Source organism: Amphiura filiformis, chromosome 16, assembly GCF_039555335.1.
Source record: "Amphiura filiformis chromosome 16, Afil_fr2py, whole genome shotgun sequence".
NCBI lineage: Eukaryota > Metazoa > Echinodermata > Ophiuroidea > Amphilepidida > Amphiuridae > Amphiura > Amphiura filiformis.
The window spans coordinates 54,805,316-54,824,998 of NC_092643.1; the positions used below are offsets into that span (position 1 = coordinate 54,805,316).

The 19,683-nt window shown below is 36.5% G+C and overlaps 2 protein-coding genes across 3 annotated transcripts in view; one reads left to right on the forward strand and one right to left on the reverse strand.

The window, feature by feature from the left end:
- Nucleotides 1-560: 560 nt before the first annotated feature.
- LOC140136213 (putative phosphatidylglycerol/phosphatidylinositol transfer protein DDB_G0285639) lies at nt 561-11,357 on the reverse strand. Of its 2 annotated transcripts, XM_072157932.1 has the most exons (6): nt 11,034-11,336; nt 9,434-9,637; nt 8,123-8,209; nt 6,408-6,533; nt 4,515-4,567; nt 561-3,806 (listed from the first exon to the last, which is right to left on the reverse strand). In XM_072157932.1, the coding sequence occupies exons 2-6, from the start codon at nt 9,597-9,599 to the stop codon at nt 3,726-3,728; spliced, it is 513 nt and encodes a 170-aa protein (XP_072014033.1). In that variant the 5' UTR covers nt 9,600-9,637; nt 11,034-11,336; the 3' UTR covers nt 561-3,725. The 2 variants fall into 2 exon arrangements, with proteins under 2 accessions (XP_072014033.1, XP_072014034.1); XM_072157933.1 differs by lacking the exon at nt 8,123-8,209 and having other exon boundaries at nt 11,034-11,357.
- Nucleotides 11,358-11,906: 549 nt separating this feature from the next.
- The window catches only part of LOC140136212 (uncharacterized), a 29,064-nt gene continuing 21,287 nt past the window's right edge, over nt 11,907-19,683 (forward strand). Inside the window, exons 1-6 of the mRNA XM_072157931.1 lie at nt 11,907-12,426; nt 14,350-14,409; nt 14,976-15,044; nt 18,096-18,165; nt 18,609-18,680; nt 19,590-19,664. Coding sequence (XP_072014032.1) covers nt 19,594-19,664 — 71 coding nt within the window. The 5' untranslated portion in view covers nt 11,907-12,426; nt 14,350-14,409; nt 14,976-15,044; ... (1 more) ...; nt 18,609-18,680; nt 19,590-19,593. The remainder of the gene's footprint in view (nt 12,427-14,349; nt 14,410-14,975; nt 15,045-18,095; nt 18,166-18,608; nt 18,681-19,589; nt 19,665-19,683) is intronic.

Consider the following 19,683-nt stretch of genomic DNA (forward strand, 5'->3'; position numbering starts at 1 on the left):
TGAAAACCACTCTAAAAGAGTGGATTTTAACTCTTTCAAGGAGTTTTAACTAAAAATGAAGGACAACTCTAAAAAAGTGTTGTCCTTCATTTAACTCCTTGAACGAGTTGAAATTCACTTTTTAGAGTCGTTTTCACTCTTTCTGGAGTGGTTTTAAAGTTAAAAAACATTTCACTCTTTTTTGAGTGGTTTTATAAGTGAATCACTCTTTTGTGGAGTGAGTTTGTTACTCTTTACATTTAAAGAGTATGATAAGATTTTTGGCACATCAAAAGGGTGAGGGGCAAATGTTTTATAGTACGTTGAGAGGGGGCAACGACCTTTTGGCACGGCCAGGGGGAGGGATTTTTGGGAGACCATTGTGAAAGTTAACCCCGGGGTACACATAAATATTGCCCCACCCCTTCACTCTTTTAGAGCCGTTTTCACTCTTTCTGGAGTGGTTTTAAAGTTAAAAATCACATTTCAATCTTTTTTGAGTGGTTTTATAAATGAATCACTCTTTTGGGGAGTGAGTTTGTTACTCTTTTACATTTAGAGCGTATGATAAGATTTTTGGCACATCAAAGGGGTAGGGGCAAATGTTTTTAGTACGTTGAAAGGGGAAACGACCTTTTGGCAAGCCCAGAGGGAGGGATTTTGGCAGACCATTGTGAAAGTTAACCCCGGGGTACACATAATTATTGCCCCACCCCTTAACGATTATAAAATAAACATTAATCAGGGTTCGCATTCTGGCATTTCTGAAACCAACCTAAATAATGCGTAGTCCTGTAAATTGCTAATAAAGATGAAATCTAAATACATGATGGAAGATGATGGTATCGATATCGGAAATGGTGGTTTAACATAAGATTGTGAAAAGTAGATATTACGGATAATATTAGCAAAACCGGATATACGATTTTAATACGTAGAGAGTGGTTTGGCACAATATTTTGAGAAGAATATTTCGATTTGTTCCTTTAACGTTTACGTTTAACATTTTTTCATTGGGAATACCCCAATCAGTACTTTTTAATGATATACTCGATTGACAGGTATCCATGTATACATAAACATAAAGGGAAATACCCGAATTTTTACCTTCCATTCAAAATCATTAGTGGATGAAACAGGTGAGTTGCCAGTTGCTTATTTACACCACCTAAGATATAGTTGCCAATTACCACCTTGGGAGATCAAATTTATACGTGGGGCCAAATTTCAAAAATGCTCACAGCACAGCACCATATTATTCACTCAGTCATTAGAATTAGAAAATATATATATAGTTGGACGTTTATGTAATGCACCGTTCTCCGAGTATTAAGCTACAAACAAGGTCACAGGTCTTTTTTTGTTTAAAATGTTTTGATATTTTGTCGTCTTTGAAAAAGGATCCACATTAAGAATAGTTTGCAATATCTGCAATGTTCTTAACCGGGTAAAAGGGGCCAATCTCTGTTGAACTCTTGACCTTTTTGGTGATTTTTAAACAAACTATTGTATATGAATTTTCATTGCAAGGGCATCAATTTGATTACCTTTTGGTTAAATTTGACCTCTATATAAACTTGATGACCTTTTCCCGACAAATTCTACGCTGACGTTACTGCCATCAAGTAAGTATGGTAGGAGTATAGCTTCCCCGTTAAAAACGGGGATGGTAGGAGTATAGCTTCCCCGTTAAAAACACCCTGATTTTGATTCCTATTATAGTATAGCTATAGCTATAACTATCTTCTAATACTCGTGTATTAAAAACCAATTAAATCCAACAATGATTCGTATTACAAATCCCATGAATATGGAGCTCGTGAATCCACCGACAATTGATTTCTACTCTGAGGTATGGTTACTTTTAAATGAAGTTCGCGGTTTCTGCCTAAATTCATGAACGTTTTTCAAAATAGATAATAATTATAATAACATAATTATACATGCAGGCCTACATCGAATGATTGTCACTAGCGTGTGCATATTTAAGTGCAACTTTGAAATCTGTATATTTTTGCCATTTAAACAGTTCGTTCAAAATACTGGATCAGACTACCGGATTTTTAATTTGTTTTGATTTAACGCCAGCGTAAATATATTGGACCTCTGGAAAAGCTATTTCTTTTGTTTTAACAATGTACATATAATGCACCACAAATCATGACATTTTAATAATTTGACGTGAGGGTAATGTGTTAAGAAAACAATGCAATATTAATATGATTATGTAATCATATAAATTTAATTTTGTTTTAATTATTTTGTCACAAAATTGTATATAATTAATCTTGAAACAACGTTCTGTCAGAAAAACTGGATTTTTGTCTGTTTATTCTGGTCTAAACTAGGTTTGAAAATCCACTAGTACCATGTAGCTGTCAGGTACAGACGTATACTTGGATTCGGTAACAAATCCAGATGTATCTGGACTGTTAAAGGGTTGCCATAATGGCATACAGTTTAGGGCTATTGCATTCAAATATCTGTTAATATCAAATTTCGGATTTCAACTTTGATGCACAGGTTTTGAGTTATTGTCTTCCAAAAATGGAAAGACCAAACAGTTTTTTATTCGCCGTAGAAGTGACGTAATTAGTCGAATTAACTACCATAGCAATAGATGAATACAATTTTGAATATATCGCCCTGCACTACAACATTCACTCGGTACCTATGCATTGAGCCATAGATGTCAAAGAACAGCGATAAAACATGTATCGTAATTCTATAGAATATGCATATTATGCTAATCACTCTCACCTGTTAGGGTGTAATCTGCTTGTAGTGCAGAGCGATCTAATCAAACATTGTATTTATCTATTGGTATGATAGATAATCCGATTATTACGACACTTCTACGGCGAATAACTCCAGTCCTAATGTATTCGATTATGGGTTCATTTTGTTTTATCCAAATTCGAGAGCGTATTATTTAACAACTGTATTGTTTTCATAAAATAATATTTACATGCATAATTTGCATACCTAGAGTTTAGACTACTCTTGTCGTGTTTATAAGCATGAATTGATAGTAGCGGCAGATAACCCGCGAAAGGCGACGGACGTGAAAATCACAAAATTTTGGCGGCAAAGCGACGGCAAAAGGGGAAAAGCTGACTGGTGGGAACGAAATTCAGCCACAACACGACGGCAAGGGACGAATGGTTGCGGCAGGAAACGGAGTCTAGCGACCAAAATCAGACGTTGTCTGGGCGGCGAGTGACGATGTCTCGACGGAGCCCGACAACAAGTAAGGAGGTCAAACGGCTGGCAGCGGATTGGCTGGCGGCAAGGAACGGCGTGCGGCTGTGTCGTCAGGGTTCTCGATGTGACGTCACTTTCCGCTGTTTTTTCGTCAATGGTCGTTGACAACGACTACCAACGAAATTGTGACGACCTCAAAATGATTAAAAATGGAAACGTCAAAGAAATGAGGGTTGCGGTCTCCAACGAAATCTGTTTTTTGCCGCCACAAAATTTTCAACATGCTGAAAATTTGCCGACGGACACGACTGATAATTTCGGCCATCTGTGGTAGCTAGCGGATTTGTCAGAGATAATTGAAGGCAACACACGATGATTGGCAGGAAATTCAAATTACAATTCGCAGCTTCATGTAGCTTGCAGTGCCCCCCCCCCACAACATAGTGTGTGCCCGCCTTTACCAAAGATTTTGCATTTTAATACTTTTGTATTTGATTAATAAAGCAAGCGCATTCCTTCTTCAAACTTTTGACATTTTTCAGCTAAATGTGCCCATCGACTGATACACAAAAGACAACTTCCTTGTCACTGTTAATTAACGTAACGTTGCCGACGTAATGGCCCTGCCAAGAAAATCAGACAAAAGTAAATGTTAAAGGTTATACATTATACTCATATCACCAGAACATAAGGCTCTTCGTTCAATGATGGGCAAAATGTTGTTAAAAAAAATTAGTAAAGAAGAGGGCATTGGTATTTATTTGCTGCGCACAAAAGTATCTTTACAATTTTTAAAAACACTAAAACTAAATTACCAGTAAAGTACTCGATTGTTCATTCCCCCAACTTATACCAATTTTGAAGGAAAAAGAGATCATTTCAAAACGAACAAATTTTACACAGACTTTTCCTCGAAACATGCAGATTATGAATACAGCGTAGCTAGTAAGCGTTTATCTGTTACTCTGTAATCCGCCCGTTACTAAAGACGGTGGGATTCGTTCTAAAGAAGGAAATATTCAAAAACTCCTACCTTTTGTCATTTAAATGGGTATAGCTTAGATAGTTTAGTGTCTTATCTTTAAGAAATCACTTTTGCTTTTTAAGGTTTAACATTGTTTGTGTGCAGTAGGTATATAATATAGCTTATGCAATGCATCCATTTCCGAGCAAGTATGAGGGTGGGGTATGTATGTGTCGGGGATGTTTTGGTACAGGTTAATGTTTGTCATCAAAGGGTAGGATTTAAAAAAAAAATGGTGCACTGAAAATAAACAACATATTAATAATAAACAAATATATCAAAAATAATTATAAAATTATCGACCTACCTTGTCAATTTCTGGTACGTCCACAATGCCAGCCACATGGAAGAAATACGTTTCTGAAAAGGTATGGCAAATCCAGTAGTAGATACATTAATATAGTGGTAGTTGAAGTTGCATTGCGGGGTTGAGGAGAAGGAGGAGGAAGAAGAACTAGATGGCACTGTTATGTTTTAGCAAATACGAATATCTAATCTATGCCCGTTACCCACAAGCCAGGATGCAGTCAATGTACCAACTTTTCAACCTGAAGCTGCTTTAATTGCTGAGAAAAGTTTTACCCAGTCTAAACAATGATGGACTTGACATGACCATGACCATTTTCAGCACTCGATGGTGATCACATCCACCAAGTTTGATGGCAATCCAAAATCTACTCTCGGATTACCTTGACATGACCTTGACCACTTTCAGCACTCGTTGTGATCACATCCATCAATTTTGATGACAATCTAACTATCTATATTCAAATGACCTTGACTATACCTTGACCATTTTTGGAAATCGATGGTGATCACAAGGCAATCCAACAATCTATACTCGGATGACTTTGACATGACCTTCACCAATTTGGGCATTCGATGGTGATCACATCCACCAAGTTTGATGACAATCAAACTATCTATACTCGGATGACCTTGACTTTACCTTGATTATTTTTGGCACTCGATGATGATCATATCCATCAAGTTTGATGACAATCCAACTACCTATTCTCGGATGACCTTGACTAGACCTTGACCATTTGCTGCAATCAATGGTGATCACATGGCAATCCAACAGTCTATACTCGGATAGCCTTTGACATGACCTTCACCATTTTGGTTATCACATCCACCAAGTTTGAAAACAATCCAACTATCCATACTCGAATGACCTTGATATGAACTGGACCATTTCCGGCACTCGATGGTGATCCCATCCACCAAGTTTGATGACAATCTAACAACATAATACTCGGACGACCTTGACATGACCCTGACCATTTTCGAGACTCAATGGTGATCACATTCACCTCACCAAGTTTGATGACAATCCAACTATCTATACTCGGATGACATGGACCATTTTTGGCGCTCGATGGTGATCACATCCACCAAGTTTGATGGCTATCCAATAATCTATACTCGGATGAACTTGACATGACCTGTACCATTCGTGGCACACGATGATGAATTTATCCACCAAGTTTCATGACAATCCAACTATCCATACTCGGATGGCCTTGATATGAACTTGGACCATTTCTGGCACTCGATGGTGATCCTATCCACCAAGTTTGATGACAATCTAACAAGCTATATAGTCAGATGACCTTGACATGACATTGACCAATTTTGGCACTCGACGGTGATCACATCCACTAAGTTTGATGACAATCCAACAATACATACTTTGTTGATCTTGACATGTCCTTGATCACTTTTGGTGATCACGTCCACCAAGTTTGATGACTATCCAGCAAACCATCGATTAATGGGAACATGCACCCTCTCCAATATGCACATAAACTCCAATAGCTTCCTGTTAACTCTCTCATTCATAACTCCAATATTCTGTCTAATATTGGGGCCCTGGGCCCATAATAGATGACATTATGGGGTTCAAATTACTTAATATAGAGTACCTTTAGTGCTATCAGTGTACCAATTCAGAGCCTTGTATTTTCACATTTGATCCCCTATAGCCCATGACCGTTGACCTCTGGGGTCGATGGGCCATCATTGTACCAAGTACAGTATGAGCACTGGGTCTCTTTTAGTTCTAAGGTATGTTGTAATAAAGCGATTGTCTGGAGAAGGATAATCAGGAAAAGGAGGAAAATACCAAAGACCATAAGCAGAATATCTATGCCCTGTTGCTCACTAGGCATGTCTGAATACAGTGAGATATACTTACCCCCTTTTACTAATGGACACAGCTTCCCACCGAGTTTATGCCAATCAAAGTCACAGGCATCAGATTCGAGATGATACGGCCATCGATTGTAATTCACGATGAAATCTCCAGCGGTGAGATCGTGGGCTAGTGAGAAAGTAACATAATACATGTTTCGCAATGTATCGGGCCTATAATCAAAGACAGAATTAAAAAGACAAGTTTGCGTCTGACGTCGTCCGTCAAACTCGGGCACTGTTTGCCTACAAGTACGTGGCGTGATGATTGAGTTTATGAACTCGGCGGTTAAACAGCGTACCTTATGGATAATTTTGATATACAAAATTCTCAAGTTAGGTCTTTGTAATAGGAAACTTTCTTTTCTGAAGGCGCCATGCCAACAATACCTAGAAAAGTTTACTTTTTACCTTGTAAAAGTACCGTAATTTTTCGCCATTTGATGAGATTCCTTTTCTATGATCGCAACCAGATGAATCCGTCTTCCTTTTGCGCGCAACTAACCAATTAAGGTTCGTGGGGAGTTGATTGGTAGTGACGTCAGACGCAAACTAGTCTTTTTAATTCTGTCTTTGATTCTAACGTTTCCGGCATCTTAAAATATATTGTCTTGCTTGAACATCACATTGCTTTTAGTTTCTGTGGATGGATTACGCCATAAAGAATTTACCGTCCACTTTTAGAAACTAAAAATGCCTAGGTGTTTTGATTTCTCAACGGCACAAAAAGGAGTTTCACATGTTACGAGCCGTACTGACTCAAGGCCAAAATCACCTTTTACCCAAATTCAGACGAATGCACAACACAAATACACTGGTTGATTAAGCTAACAAAATCTAAGTCTAGGTCATAGGTCAAAACCCTTTGGTTTCAGGAAGTTGTCATGATTGAACTTTTTAATGTACACATTCATATCAACGAATTTGTAAACTTTTTGTTTCAAATATTTTAAATTTTTTACCATGTTGGTCAAAATTGAACAAAATCATTAAAATAATGCATTTCACCAAACATATTGCATCATTATAAAGATGCAATTTTTTGTTAACTAATATTGGATATATATGTGACATGTATAATCTCCACAGCAAATATGAAGTTCATATTTTATTTACTTTCATAGTTATGTTAAAATATATAGTTAATACATTTTTGGTTAACAAAAAAAAAAAAAGGAAACAAATCACAAAAACTGCATTTTCAACCCAATTTTCTCAGCTCACGTTACTTTTCAGAAATACCAGCCGGGACAAACAGAAAGATGAGACTCTTATGGTTAATTCTAACCCGGCTAGGACCTGTGTCTACAAAGGTTGTAACACGAAAATCTTAACTAGAGCAGATAGACCGATGTGGCCTCTCTACTTTAGGTAAAAGAGAAGTTCCCATAGACTTATCGGAAGTGGAAAGCAAATCTCTGTCAGACTCAGAGTGTACTGGTTTGATTAATAATGGTATAGTCTACATTACCAGCCGTTATCAAGATATAAAGTTGAAATGTTTTGTTTCATGTATGAACTTCATATTTGCACTTTATATTTGCTTCAAAGTATGTCACATATATATTCAATATTCGTTAACAAAAAATTCGACTTTATATCTTGATAACGGCTGGTAATGTAGACTATACCATTATTATCATGTGCAGTTCCCTTTCATAAATTAAAACAGTTTCACTCTTACACCTTTATGAGTACCATTATGAGATAAAAGCCTACCAGCTGTGAAGTTGATTTCAAGCTTTCCAAATTTGAAAACTTTAGGAGGCATTGGTTTGATAGAGCCGCTGATTAGCCCTGGGGGACCTGCAATATACAATAAATCAAGCAATGTTTCTCTTTAAATTGAATAATATTTACGCCACTGGCCTTACAATACACATCATAGAAAACATCATAGAATCAGATACAAACTTTGTGAAATGTATTGCGGAAGAAGAGATTTTGCAGATCCATCACAATCCAAAAGGGTACGGAGGAGTATTGATTAGCTGCAGGGTACAACAGCTCAAGAATTGTTTTCTTTACTCCCGTGAAGACTCTGGAGACTGTTCTCTTTATCATTTTATACTTTTTAGACGTTGATGGTATTGGTTCTTCCCATTGGTCTTGCTTCTTCTGTTAAATTGTTTGATATCGTGTGTTCTTGGTGTTGTTTGTAGGTTAATAAATGCGTAACACCAGGGCCTGGTTTACCTTTTTTTTTATTTTCTTTTTCTTGCCAAAATTTGGAGGCCCCAAACTCGCCGTTAGGAAGGCATGTGCACTCAATTAGCCAAATTTTGGTTTAGATATGAGATCGACAGTGGCGTCGGGAGCATTACAATTTAGAGGGAGACGAGCATAGATTTTACTATATAGAACATTTTTACGCGCGAAAACAAATCAATTGCAGATTATTTTGGCCCATAAAGGTGCATTCTGCAATTTTGCCCTATTTTGGCTCAAAACATGATGTTTTTCGGGCTAAAAAGGAAGATGCACAGGTCAATTTTTTTTTTTGGGGGGGCAAAATTTCGGTGCCCTTGGCCCGGGCCCATTTGGCCCAATGGTAAATCCGGTCCAGCGTAACACTGGTTGGTAGTGAAATTGTTTAAAATTGCACGCGTACTGAGATGTTAATATGTCTAATGTACGAGCCTCGCAGGGGGAAGTGCATCAATATCTCAGTACAAGTGCATTATAGTCTATAATTTCTTGAACAGCAAGTGTTACGCATTTTACCTATTTAGTACACGAGAAAGTATTTTATAACAAAACTGAAAATGTTGGAAAATACATCCGAAAGCACTGCGTGTTATTACACGGAGTGCACACCGTGCATTATACACAATTGATACACTCCTCGCATTTTTGCTCTGATTGGTTCTCGCTATATAAGAGTGTATGGATTTATAATAAAGTATTGCTATTAGTGTTATTCATTTGTTGTTTCTGTTGTTGGAAGTAGCATTTGTTGTCTTCCTAGGAATAGTAGTAGCAGTATCAATAGTAGGAGGATGGATGAGGACGCTATGGAAATTGACTTACCGCAATATTTTATTTTGAAAGAGTCTAATTGTGGAAACCAAGTTGATACTGGTGAGATCTCCTCCGGGGAAAGTTTTCTGAATCCACCTTTGGAATAGCTGAAGCAAATAAATGGAAGAACTGCAATTCCAGTAATCATCAGTAAAAGTTCATTGGGGTGCGTCATCTTTCGCTTTTAAACAGATGTGAATATTGTCGTGCAACCTGTAAAATAATGATAATAATGCTCATTACACTCGTAGTTGTTGCATGTTATACCATGCTTATTAACGTCGCCCAATTATATTTAATTATTATATTACCTTCAGGACCCATTATTGAAAATCACGCACTGAGATTTGTCCAAACCGGTCACGCGAGGGCACATTATTCTGTGTCAAGCGTACAAAATATGCGTAGCATTACGCTTTCTTTATGCCTACCCAGCAAACACAAAACGTTTTCGACAGCATTCGCAAAAGGCTAGAAAAGGTTGCCAGACAACGTTTAAATTTCAGGTTATATAAAGGGTATATAAAGAGTATATAACATTTTCATAACATTTAAAATCATTTTATGATAACTTACTGCAAATATTCTAACATAATGTTATTTAAGTGTTGACAAAATATTTCGCAAAAATGTTTTCAAACAATATTTTACAATAACATTTTAAAAACATTTTACAAAATATGTTTGTATATTTTTGTAGTGTGTTTTCACTACGTTTTAAAACGTTTTAATGACCTTTATATAACCCGACATTTTAATGTTATTAAAACGTTTTTATCAAAACCAAAAACCCAAAATATAACCTGTATAAAACGTATTAAAAACGTTTTGTGTTTGCTGGGTACTTCCTTGAAGTAAAAAACGTTGAATATTTCGGCAAAAAGTGGCATTTTCTCTTTAAATCACACAATTTTCTCTTTAAATCGCAATATTATTTACGTTTTTACCATTTACGGATTTACCATTGGGCCAGATGAGCTCGGGCCCATGGCCCCAAATTTTTAGGGCCTCACATTTACCCTGTTTTGCAGAACCATGGTCCGGAGGATTATTGATTAGCTGCAGGGTTTTCTTTGCTTCGAAAAACACCATGTTTTGAACCAAAATAGGGTAAAATTGCCCAAGTTTGCTCGTTTCACATTATCTTCATCGCACTATAACGATGCATGATGATGTGTTGTATTTTACCTATTTAGTTCCGCAATTTGTACTCGAGTAAAAGGTACTTTAAGGGTAGACGAGGTATTATTGGTCGAAGTAACATAAAAATCAATTTTCATTATCTAGATCAATCTATTATTGAAAAATAACACCTTGATGTTTTGCAAAAGTTTATTCTACAAATCGTATACTTTGCAAACTTGCTTAATTTATGGTTGTTAATGAGTTATGTACGTTTTACAAAAGTGTTGTTGTTTCAGCCCTCTGTACAACGTAACTCAAGAACCGCAGCACCTATAAAAGTATATCTGTGATATTTTAATTCTTCTACACACTCTCTATGAATTGAGCAATGCAGTTTTTGCCAAAGCTCACTACCATTCGTAAGATGCTGTGAACTACCAAATCACAACAGTTTAAAATAATTAATAACCTTAAGACTACCTACCTTGGTATTGTTACCAGTACGTTGTCCTTATTACACGTACTACTTTGATTTAATAAGTAGCAATAAGTGTAATGTGTTAATAAGTTGGCGTTGAATTCGTGGTGCTAAAATGTCGTGGTTCAAAAGCAACAATGTTTCGACTTTTTAGTTTCGACAACATTACATGTAAAGTCGACACCCGAGTATTCTATTAATAACAATAAATGTCGACTATCAGTACATTCAATGAGTCATACGGTTCTCACGATATTTGCAAATCAAATTGAAGTCATGCGAATAATAATGATATTGTTTATCTTTTATGCACTATTCAAGTTCTTTTTGGTTGACGGTGTACAGATGAGTCATGGTTTTAGGGTACTTTTCGGGATTTTCCATGGTTGGGTTTTCAGTGGAGACCCATGCGCCCAATTGGGCGCATTTGGGCAAAAGTATTCTTAAAAGCACCCAATATTGGCAAATTTGTGTGCTCTTTGGGTGCTTTTTGTTATACTGGTATACTGATTATTATTGGTATATAATAATACTGACGGGTTAAAAACAACAGCAAAAATTAGGGTAGGCCTATATAGAAAGTCAGCATCCAAAATCTGCCTGGTATATCCTCGTAATAATTATTATAATCACCAACCTATTTTTGGTGCAAAAATTCCATGACACCGCGGTAAAATGATAGCCCCTTACGTGTCGGTTTATTTTTATATTTTGTAATGTTTCTCGAATTTAATTTAACAACATAATAAAACTGCTTGTAAATCACCTTCAAAATCGAATATATAAGAAGCATACATGCCTGGGAGTATTAAAGTAATTTTATTAGTCGATCAGAATTGCAAAATTATTATTTCCAACGGCAAATAACATGAATAAGGAAGTAAGTAATGTCAGCATGGTTGGTAAACATGAAAAAGGGCACATTGCATCATCGATCTTTCAACACAATTCGCACATACACGAATGAATATATATAAAAGGCCAAGTTACGATTGCGATATCTCAACGTCGTGTTTCAATTGACAACACATGAACAAGGTTGTCAATGAAGCGTAGATTGATATTTTGATTCACACCACATAATCATATACGGAATATCAATTCATTTCAAAAGAGTGTGGTATAGTGACCATGGTATCAAAATGACCATGCAAGTAAACGTCAGGTGTAGGTCTACTTCATGTTTATTGGTAATACTTCTGATTTTCATGGGTGTGGCACAGCAGAGGCTAACGACTGCCACTCATGCTGACAGTAGCAATAAAACAATGTGTCAGGTCATAGACAGCGGTGTGTGCAACTGTAGTTGTGTGGCAGGATATGCGTACATCAATTGCTCTTCTCGACAACTACAGGACCAGGATCTGCCAACAGATATTCCCCCAAATACCGTGGAACTGTAAGTATAATCTATACAAAATAAAATTTCGCTTATCAATCTATTTTACACCATAAAACCATTACTACAAAAATTAAAGAAAGGAAAAAAAAGAAAGAAAAAAAAGAAAGAAAGAAAGAAAGAAAGAAAGAAAGAAAGAAAGAAAGAAAGAAAGAAAGAAAGAAAGAAAGAAAGAAAGAAAGAAAGAAAAGAAAGAAAGAAAGAAAGAAAGAAAGAAAGAAAGAAAGAAAGGCACTGCAAAACCCCTGAATTTTGGTTCAATGCAAATTATACACCTTTTTGGGATTTTTAGTATGGCTCTCTGGCCTCTGGGGACATCATAGAAATACATTCACATGTTTATAGTGAAACTAGAGTGGTTACCGCACTAAATAGCTGAACCATGGGGCTTCGGCAGTACACTGTGGTATACCAATGTCACCGGGGAGAGGGGGTGACACACCTTGGAATTTCGGCTAAAAGTCCCAAAGTAGGAATATTGACCCGAGTGTCACCCCCGGGTGGGGGAATTTGTATTATATTCTTTACTTTTTTCTCTTGATACCACTCGGGGTCACACTTTCTTGGCATTTCAAGATATGAAAAGGAAATTATTTTTATTCCATTCTTTACGTTTTTCTCTTTAATCTGACACCACATGGCGAGTGAGTCATTCCTTCTTTAGCCTTGATTTCAAGGTGTAAGTGCTTCTAAGATAGTGGTTTCTACACAGATACTACTCTGAGATCTTTTGTCATTATGCCACAGTTAATCCATGGACTACCAGTGTTTTCATGGTTTTTATAATATTAAAAATAATATAGCCACAAGTCATCTATGGTCAACCACTATGTCTATGACCATATGTCCAGATATGTCAACTGTCACTCTTTCCTTCAGTTTCACAAAAACGGACAACAGCAAGAACTCCTTGAAGGCATGTCACTATATAAAACAGCTGGAGAGGAGGGAGAACATATCACACCTATTAATCTTCAGCACTTAAAAAGAGATTAGGGCAATTAGCAAAGATAACTAAAGATTATTGGCACACGACAAATATTATAGTATAAGCAGCATGATCAGGGACTTAGGACACTGGCTGGCATGTACCAATGGATAAAATACTAAGTAATTTGGTATGTATATAGGCCTATTCTAGTAGGCCTATTTTAAACATGTTTAAGAACTGTGGCTTGGCGATGGAGTGACCAGGGCCATATAAACGAAACAAAAGAACAAGATATCATATCACAGACCTCAGGTCCGAAAGGACTTGAGCAAGTCTATCCGTAAAAAGGGTAGTTTTTTTGTGGGTAGGCACGATACGCGCGTTTCGTGTTTAGGGTGTCAAAAACATGAAAAATTGGAAAAAAAGGGTAGCAAAATTCCAATTGCTAATACGCGGAAATGAAATTTAGGGTATGAAATTTGATGCAAGGAATATAATCCCTGTTTAGGGTGTGAAAACAGGCGCGTGTTACCTGTTTAGGGTATCGTTTAAGCCAAGGGTTAAATTCTTGTTTAGGGTGCTTTTCATATTAAAGTTGATTATCGCGGATGTTGTACAGGCCACAATGGTAGTGACCCCCCCCCCCCAGAGGTTTCGGTACTATATGTGATGATGGATAAGACAAGACTTCCAAATGGGGTCCAGCTTCTGCATGGATCCCATAAGTGGCTTATATAGGCTGATACCATTTCACTACGAGCATGCATTTTACCAAGTTGGCAATAGGAATTTGCTTCATTTTGCATGTGCATGACTTTCTTGTGATGACCCTCAAAAAGCTTTCAACATGAAAAGTTTGAGGATTTCCTAGCATATCATTGGTAAACAATTACTAGCGTTCCAAGTACTTGTCAATGTAAAATTATGAAACATAAACTTCATCCATGGCGTTGTCTTTTTAAAGACATTTCTTGTTTATTATTATTTTACAGATACTTTGATCACAATAACATCGAAACCAAGTTTAAGCTACCGGCATCACTACAGTATTTGTAAGTACACATTGGCCCGGTTCCATTTATGACTTTTGACCAACCATATCTTGTCCTCCTTTATTTTGGTCCAAACCTTATTTTGTCCCAAATATTACTTTCGGCCAACAGAAAATGTTGTTGAAAAAAAATTGTAGGAAAAAATAACGTTGGACCAGATTTTGGATGGACCAAACTACGCGTGGACAAAATATCTTTTGGACCAAGATAGACTATATACATGGTTCAAAAGAACTCGACTTACATTTTGATGATTTGCAAAATCAAGCATTTGGCAATAGAGGAATCGTTTTCAACCCTCCCGCTATGTTCTGCGATTCCCTTTTTCCGATGGAGTCACAATTTCGGGTACCTAGGTGAATACCTTCTAAGTTAAAGCGCTCCTAACCAATCACGGGTTTTGGTGAGTTTGATTGACATGAGACCTCAGAAACGAATTAAGTTCTCATTTCTGATTTTTTATTATATTTACTAGTAACCATAAATAGGCTATAATCGCACATGTTTATAATGCGAATGATTTCTCATTTTAAGCCCAATCCTACTTACCTTCTCCCCTGTTGCAGGTACGGCCAACACAATAATTTGACAGATATCTTTGGGATGTTTAACGGTTCCATTGATATTAGAGTTATGTGAGTATTAATATTATGTTTGCTTGTCCTTAACTTTACTCCATTGTTTTCGCTCAGGAGACTGAGGAAGTGTATAATTTACCACGTAAAACTAGAGTGGCAGCAGTGAAAAATTATATAAAACCAGTCATAGAGGTTTAACAGGTGTAAGTCCCGTCTTATACAATGTACATTTTGGTATAATCCACCAGCTACTCGATCAATTCTCTTCTTTTAAAGTTAGTCTCGAACATAGACTGATTAGTTATGCATCATGTTGGCGGGTTACCTTTTTATTTTCACTCAGAAATGTAGCCATTTACAATGGTGGCACCGGGATCTTCGGGGGGAGGGCAAAGTGAATTTCGGGGGATTAACAAATTATGCCCAAAATTCCACAAGAAGTGGAAATTTGCGTAATTTTAGTTTTCTTGTCTTAAAAGTGTGAGGTGCGGCAAACAGGTCAGGGCGCAAGAAAAATATTGGAGGGAGGGGGGAGGGCAAATGTCCCTTTGTCAAAACAAAATAATTAATTGAGTAGTTTTTGGATTATATGAAATGTCTTGGAGGAGAAACACATCTTGGGAACCCTGCAATTTATGTAAAATCATGCCCATACCCGTTTACTTGCTTGTTTGATTGTTTTGTTTTACTTAATAGCAATTCGTAATCTTCATTTTATGATATTTTATTCTGAAGAAAAAAGTGTTAAAGAGTTTTCCTAGGGTGCATACATACTACGATTTTGCTGAAACAATCAGACAGATCAGAGTGTATGTTTCATCCACATGATCCAGGCAACAGACTTTCACAAAATCCCTACTTCACACTATAGGGTGCACAACTTATAAGTTCCCCCCTACATATTTTTTAAAATAAATCGAAAACTATTTGACGAAATGCAAGCCTGTAAAATTATATGGGTAGCCTGATTTGTTTTACATATGTGACCGTCCACCACGAATGAGCCGTAAATGTCCTGAATTGTATTCTGAGTTACAGTGTAAAATGGGCATGAGGGTCGCATTCATAGGTGTTTCAATTGGGTGCTACGTGTACCTCATTTAATGAGATACACGTAGCACCAAATTGAAATACCTATGAATATGACCTTCATGCCCATTTTACACTGTAACTCAGAATACAATTGAGGACATTTACGGCTCATTCGTGGTGGACGGTCACATATGTGGACCAAATTTTAGCGTCACACGTCATTGCGTTCAGTCACAATGGTTCATTATGTAAAAAAGGAGACCGTTTTAAACAGTGTTAAAAGTTGCATCTCAGTCCATAGGACTCAATTCTCAAACAATACAGTAGGCCAGGGACATTTATGTGTTTGTAAAAGAAAACTTAATCTTTGGTATTCTTTTTCTTCTTCTTGAAAAGCAAAGCAGGTGTTTTATTCTTTTCTTTTTAATGATAAATGTCTGAGATGGAAGGGATATGTACTGCAGTGAGAATAGACCACATCGCCAGTAGTTCATCACATGTGAAAAGTCACATTTTAATAATGCCGCGTTTGCCCGAATTTCTTCGCGGTAGAGCAATAGGTTTGCTGGATGAATGTAAATGTACCGGTGAAAGAAATTGCTCGTCGTATGGGAGTTGCGCCTAATGCAATTCGAAAATTGAGAAAAAATTTCAGTTAGGACCATGTTAAAAATGAGGTTGACCACCTTATCAATAAAAACACAGCACTGCAAGAGCTAACCCGAGCAATCCAACATGTATGGAACAACATGGACCAGCAACGGGTCCGGAATTTAATAAACAGCATGCGGCGACGTTGCAATGCACTTTTCAACAGTGCAGGAGGACATATCCCCTACTAAACATCTAGAATTTAAGTTTTTATTTCCATTACAAACACATGGGCAGGCCTAACATACTGTATTGTTTGACAATTGACTCAAATGCAACTTTTAAAACTCCCTCTTTTTTTACATAATGAACCATTGTGGCCAAACGCAATGATGTGTGGCACTACAAATTGGCCCAGATTTGTAAAACAAATAAGGTTACTCATAACTTTTTACAATTTTACATTTCGTTAAATAATTTTCGATTTATTTTAAAAAGCATTAGGGGGAACTTATAAGTTGTGCACTGTATATATGAATCAGTAAGAACAACCTAGGGAAAGTAGTCATTCAGATGACATTATAACACTTTCGTTATCACCAGGTAGCAAGTAATCTTAAATTGGTTTCCATTATATTTTCTAAATATATGTATCGATATCGATGGTATTTGAGTTGCCTAATTAAGGGGTATTAAAGGGATAGGGACAGCACTATTAACCATTTTCGTTGTTTTACTCCAATTTAACAATGTTGGTCTTCTTTATGAACTACAACACTACCATCAATAAATGATAATATGATTTTCGGGCAAGCACGTCTTGATCAGGGGTCAAATGTTCCCATGGCCTTGAAAATTACAACAAATATGTTGTCAAATGTGATACGATTGGTTGAAGGTATACGGGGATGTGCCACGGTTTTGGGGTACCTTTTCAGCAATTTTGGTATATCAATGGGTGGGTTTTCAGTGGAGACCAATGCGCCCAATTGGGCGCATTTGGGCAAAAGTGCCCCTAAAAGAGCCCAATTAGGGCAAATTTGGGTGCTTTTTGGGTGTTTTTTGTGGAAAATTGGTATACTGATGGGTGGCAAAATCAGCAAAAAGTAGGTATAGAGAAAGTCAGCATCCGAAAGTCTGCGTGGCACATCCCCGTAAATTTTTTTTCGAAGAACCCCCCCCCCCCCGGGGGCAAAATCAGTCGGAATATTGATTTTGAAGTATAGCCAAACAAAGGCAATATTTCCTTTTGTTTCCTATTGTTTTTGAAGCGCTTTAATTGCTCATAATTATCTTTGGAACTGGTTGTTCAATTTCAATGGGGGTTTCTGCAAAATCCAGCTTTGTAAATCCTTTTTACTATCCTATAAGAAACTGAAAATTTATTATTGCCGAGTTCCGACTGATTTTGCTAGATCGCATCACAAATGACCATTCAACCTCTGGTCAAGTCAGAAAAATACGTAACAAGATACTTACTTTCAGAAACCTTGACGATAACCGCATTACTTCTATTCCATCTGGAACATTTGCTGTGTCACAATTTGAGAACCTTGTAAGTAATCAGATAAGAGGTCGAGACTCATACAAGCTGTGTCAAAATGATAGGTGCCTAACAATGTCCAACGTGAATGGACAAGGCATACTACCACAACCAATTAAGGCAATGTAATTTCCGCCTACCAGGCAGCTTTTTGTAGGTCTATTGTAAATGGTCTCAAACTATAATTCCAATGTTTCATTTTGAAGACCAGGCTCTTCAATGAACATTAAAACTGAAGGGTGCCAATCATATTGATGCATTCTGTATCACGCAGTCTCTGTTATATATAAATATATATAAATTCGCACATTTCGACGGTTTTGACGGCAACTGTATTATCAATGAAAACTGTGAGCTATGTTTTCATGCTTGTCGATCGAAAATACTATGCAAGGCAGGTAGTCTGTCCCAGAAAATCAGTATGATTTATTATATTGTTTCATATTACTATGCAGGCGTATTTCATACAACCAAATAAAAGATCTTAGTCCGGACTCATTCAACGGTTTACACAGGTTACGCTATCTGTAAGTATATAACTTTTAGTTTATTCTCCATGGGAACTTTTTTACATTTTTAATTTGAATATTTAGGTATTACGATTAATTTCGAAACAATGTTAACAAAATAATTTATCCTTGTATCTCACGCTTGTATCAAATATGGTAATGGTCATTTCAAGTGGTGACACTTACCATGGCAGCCACAAAATATCGTTTTTGTTGTAAATGATCCACCTGCGATTCCATACATAAATATTTATTAATCCAATCAGCGATAAAGCACATGCTATTAATATGAGCTAAGTATAAAACATACATCATGAACTATAAAACAAATATAACACGAATGTTTACGAATACAAAAACATTATGTACATCGTTATTTGATAAGATAATTTTAAAAAATAAATAAAACAATAAAAATAGCAGTTAAGCATTTATTTATTAGAAGTTGTAAACAAAAAGTAGGTAACATATTAAGTGCACCTTTAAATGGTGTGAGATTGTCCAATTGAGTTGCAAAAAAATCAAATCGATTATATATTGGTAATAGGAAATTGTTAAATATTGGAATACATTTAATTGTGTGGTTTGTTCCATTTAATTAAATATTTGTATTTTACGTGAAAGTTGGTAACATTAAGCCGAGGTGGCCTTTAATATCAGTCACATTACATCTTTTGTATTAAAAAAGTGCGAACAATTGGGGAAAATGTCATTTTGATAGAAAAAAAAACATTCATTTTGTGTTGTCTTTGTTTAAATACCAAAGGGTCACAGCTCACACAACTGTATATTGCAAAAAGATTTCATGATTGAATGTTTTGATGCATTCGTGCAATACGATTAAATAGTGCACTCTTTATATCAAGTCCTGACAAAATGACAAGAGACTAATTTTCTTTAACTATTTCGGAATGATTTCATTCACAGTCGCATGTGGCACATACACATGCCTACAATTAACGCTGATCTGTTTCGTGAAATTCGCCGATCAATTCAACAACTGTAAGTTGCGATCAGTATT

Coding starts and splice junctions, on each gene's coding strand:
- LOC140136213 (XM_072157932.1), bottom strand. CDS start 9,599: ATGACGCACCCCAATGAACTTTTACTGATGATTACTGGAATTGCAGTT. Junction 8,210..9,433: donor TTTCAAAATAAAATATTGCG/GTAAGTCAATTT, acceptor TGTATATTGCAG/GTCCCCCAGGGCTAATCAGC. Junction 4,568..6,407: donor GTGTCCATTAGTAAAAGGGG/GTAAGTATATCT, acceptor ATACCTTTTCAG/AAACGTATTTCTTCCATGTG.